The sequence below is a fragment of the Babylonia areolata genome, chromosome 10 (assembly GCF_041734735.1).
Source record: "Babylonia areolata isolate BAREFJ2019XMU chromosome 10, ASM4173473v1, whole genome shotgun sequence".
Lineage (NCBI taxonomy): Eukaryota > Metazoa > Mollusca > Gastropoda > Neogastropoda > Buccinidae > Babylonia > Babylonia areolata.
Window position 1 is genome coordinate 34,521,949 of NC_134885.1, and position 3,882 is coordinate 34,525,830.

Here is a 3,882-nt window from a genome sequence, read left to right on the forward strand (position 1 = left end):
GCCCCGCCTCCCTGTCCCCTCCACCCGTCCCCAGGACATTCCTCCTATCCGATCTCAACTAGTCTCCACCCCCTTCCACACACAAGGCAGAGAAGGTGAGCACATGGCTGAAGCAGCAGTTCAGTTTCATTGAAAACCGTCGCAGTTGGGGGTCAGAGAGGCCACTGACAGCAAGGCACGTAGACCGCATGTCGAAGGTGCTTCTTGAAAGGACATTGCAAAAACTGGGGTCGCAGGACTTGAATGCGATTGGTTTCAAATCCAAAAATAGATCATCTCCACCAATCAACAGACGTTTTGCGTCATTTATAGGTCAGAAAATCCCTGCGCTCAACAACGACCTTCAACTTTCGTTGACCCAATGACATCGACACAGCAGACATGGCGCTGAGGAGAAGAGGCAGCTTTTTCCGAACGTTAAAAAATGTCGAGCCGGATTTGGACGACTTCTATCTGGACAGAGGGGCGTCTGCGGCTGCAGCAAATAGATGGCTTTTCGAAATCGCGTGGGAAGTTGCAAATAAAGGTAAGCATAACAGATTTTTGTCGCAAACACTACTTGTCTGCAGTTTAACCTTCACAAAACCTGCAAACGATGTCCAACATAACGTTGCAAAATACAATAAATTTGCTCACACTGTGAGAATAAGCTGAAATCGGCAATACGCATGTATTGTATATTACGTATAATTGTGAGATGTTTGATGTGCATTTACTATCTTTTTCGTTCAAAAGCTAACGTTGCATAAATGCTCAGTGTGTTGACTCGGAAACGAATAGCACAGTGGCGAAGCGAACAGACTTGGGAATGAATGTGCTGAAAAAGATTGTAATATTAGATCTGCATATCAAGGAGATACTGTTTTTTTAAGTGCAAAGATTTTATTTTGCATTTTTTTTAAATTGCAATTGCCATTTTGAAAGCAACAGCTGAATGTTGCAAAGGAAGTAATTGTAATCCTATTGATATTTTGATATCTTAAGTTAGAATCTAAAAGTAAAACAAACTACTTTACAAGTACTGCCATAAGGTGAAAGTAGAATTTGCATTGCACTTTGATCAAGTTACAGGTTTGTGGATTATATTTAGATTCCATGGTTAGCAAAATATCATGAACAATTTAAGAAGAGTAGTTCATTTATATTTATATATTTATTTGGAATAGATGTTGATAATCTGGACAGATATGGCAGGTTCTGTCACAGAGAGAGAGAGAGAGGAAATTAATGCAGAAAATCCAAAAACTCTTATGATCAAGATGAAGTCCCCTTCCATTGAATATTCCTGTATTTGGAGTCCATTGGACAAGTTGTTTTAAGAATCTTTTTTTTTTTTCATATCTGTTTGAGTTCCCCGCGGTCCTTATATGGATATGACCAGGGTTGTGTTGTTTTTAAGATAAATTCTTTTTTGTTCCGCATTCTCTCTTATCACTTATGTTCTTAACATGGCAAATTCTGGCATTCAGAGGACAAATTTGCAGATTTTGTCACTTTGATGATGGGACACTCTGATAATAAAACACAAGGATCTGTGGACTGACACTGGTTTCAGCTTTAGAGTTCCAACAATTCTGTAGAAAAAATGCTGTGGGGAGCAGTGCTGTATACATTATGTATCAGGTGATGCAAACTATCCAAATATTCTAAGTACCTTACTTACAAGAACTGAAAGATTGGACACAGCTGTCATTGAAGTTTGACAGGTCTGAACAGTGTGGAAATAGTGACTTTTGTGTGTGTGCTATGTTAACTCTGATTTGTTTTCCTGGTAAAATATGTTTGGCCATTTCCTTCCTTTGCGTTAGCTGTGCTTGACTATGTGTGTATACATATGTATGTGTACATAACTACATGCATGTATATGAATGTGTATTGTGTGCACGTGCGTTTATGTAAGTTTGTGCCTGCCTATGTGTGCGAATGTGTTAGGGTAGCTGTTAGATACACATGTATTGTTAAAATGTATGTACGCAGTGTGTGTGTGTGTGTGTGTGCGCGCGCGTGCGTATGTGCGTGCGTGTGTGTGTGTGTGTGTGTGTAGTCATATTTTGGTGTGTGTATGTAACACACATGTAATGTTTTATGTTAACAAAGCGTTTTTGTAAAGCACCTAGAGCAGATTTCTGGATAGTGTGCAATATAAGTATCCATTATTATTATTATTATTTTCAGAAGCACCTGGGTGATACTGCAATCCTTGTGTTGTTCCATTTTGCATTTGATATTTATAGTACAAAAGAACAATATCACCTAGGTACATAGTCTTGAGTCCAAACTGTAGTTAACTGGCATTGTCAGGAAGAACAAGCCATTAGAATAAAATAGAATAGGTCTTTATTACCAAGTGTACTGGGGTCACAAGAATATTTGGGGGTTAGTACATAACAAGGTACGAACATGAATTGAAAATCATACACAAACACTTATACAGTAGAAATCAGGACACACACACACACACACACACACACACGCATGCACGCACTATATATATATATATATATATATATATATATATATATATATATATATATATATGCATATCAGTACAAAAACTTGTGCATACTCACACATGCACACACTCACACACATGCACGCACACACTCTCTCTCACACACACACGTTTGAACAGAAGTCGCATATTACATGTGGATAAGGCTGATGACTAGATCTTCAGGTAGATGGTTATTGATTGCACAGTTCTATTTATCATATTGGATTTGTTCGAGAGACAGGGCATTGAATGCTTTGGGGGAAAGCTTTTGGCGAAGCGATTGGTTTTCCTCCGTATACTACTGTACTGTCGACCAGAGGGGAGCATCTCGAAAATCCCCAAAGCTGGATGTGATTGCATAAATGATAAATGTACTCGAAAGATTTGTGAAATTATTTCAGACTGATAATAGAAGTTATGTTTCTAATAGAGCATAATGTATAGTTCATGCACTTGAATCAAGTTTGGAAAGTCTGTACTATTGTTACTAGCATTTCTGTTAGCGATGGATATGTTGTACATGTATTTTCATTCGCAAAGGGCAGTATCAGAAAATGAGTAATTAATGTCCGCATCTGCATTCTCTTTCTCTGTCTCTCTCTGTCTCTCTCTGTCCAGGAACAAGACTGTACTATCTGGTTTAGTGTTGTAAGTTAACAAAGCTCTGAAACAATTGCATATAGTTTACAACTTAGATTATAAATCTAAGAGTAAGACTGAAGTTGAAAAATGATTTGAATGTTTCCTAAAGTATTATCCTTTGGACACATGTCTTTTCTCATATCATAAGATGCACTTGTGTACTTGCTGTATGATCAGTCCTTTCAGTTAGGGGCCTTGGCCTAAACTGAATAAAGCATTTTGTATTCATATTCACTTGTAATTTACATTTGCATTCTCTCTCTCTCTGACTCTGTCTGTCACACACACACACACACACACACACACACTGACACACATACATGTATGTGCGCACACGCACACACGCACGCATGCTCCAAGTTAAACTGCTTGTCATATATTGATATAATGTAAATAATGTTGATCCAAAAAAAAAAAAAAAAAAAAAATCAGTGCTAAATCAATGTTCTAAATTATGCGGTCTGTCAGAATGCATTGATTATTTGAGATACTTTAACCTGGTTCTCAGCAAAATGACTTTTTATGAGTGATATCAACCCCCCACCCCCCCAAAAAAGAGGCAGTTGTCAGAGTTGTGCTTCCATGCTTGCTGGTGACTTAATTATAGATCATGACATTACAACACTGTGATGACAGCTTTCCACACCTATTTGATGAGGAAACACCAGTGTGTACAACAAACCCTTGACACACACTACTCTGACACAAATAATACAAATGTTAATTTTGAATATTTTTGCCTGCAT

The 3,882-nt window shown here is 37.9% G+C and overlaps 1 protein-coding gene across 1 annotated transcript in view; it reads left to right on the forward strand.

Moving 5' to 3' along the window:
- The first annotated feature begins 255 nt into the window (after window positions 1-255).
- LOC143286964 (glycogen [starch] synthase-like) overlaps window positions 256-3,882 on the forward strand; it is a 35,524-nt gene continuing 31,897 nt past the window's right edge. The window contains exon 1 of the mRNA XM_076594948.1: window positions 256-526. Within this exon, the coding sequence (XP_076451063.1) occupies window positions 382-526 (145 nt within the window). The 5' untranslated portion in view covers window positions 256-381. The remainder of the gene's footprint in view (window positions 527-3,882) is intronic.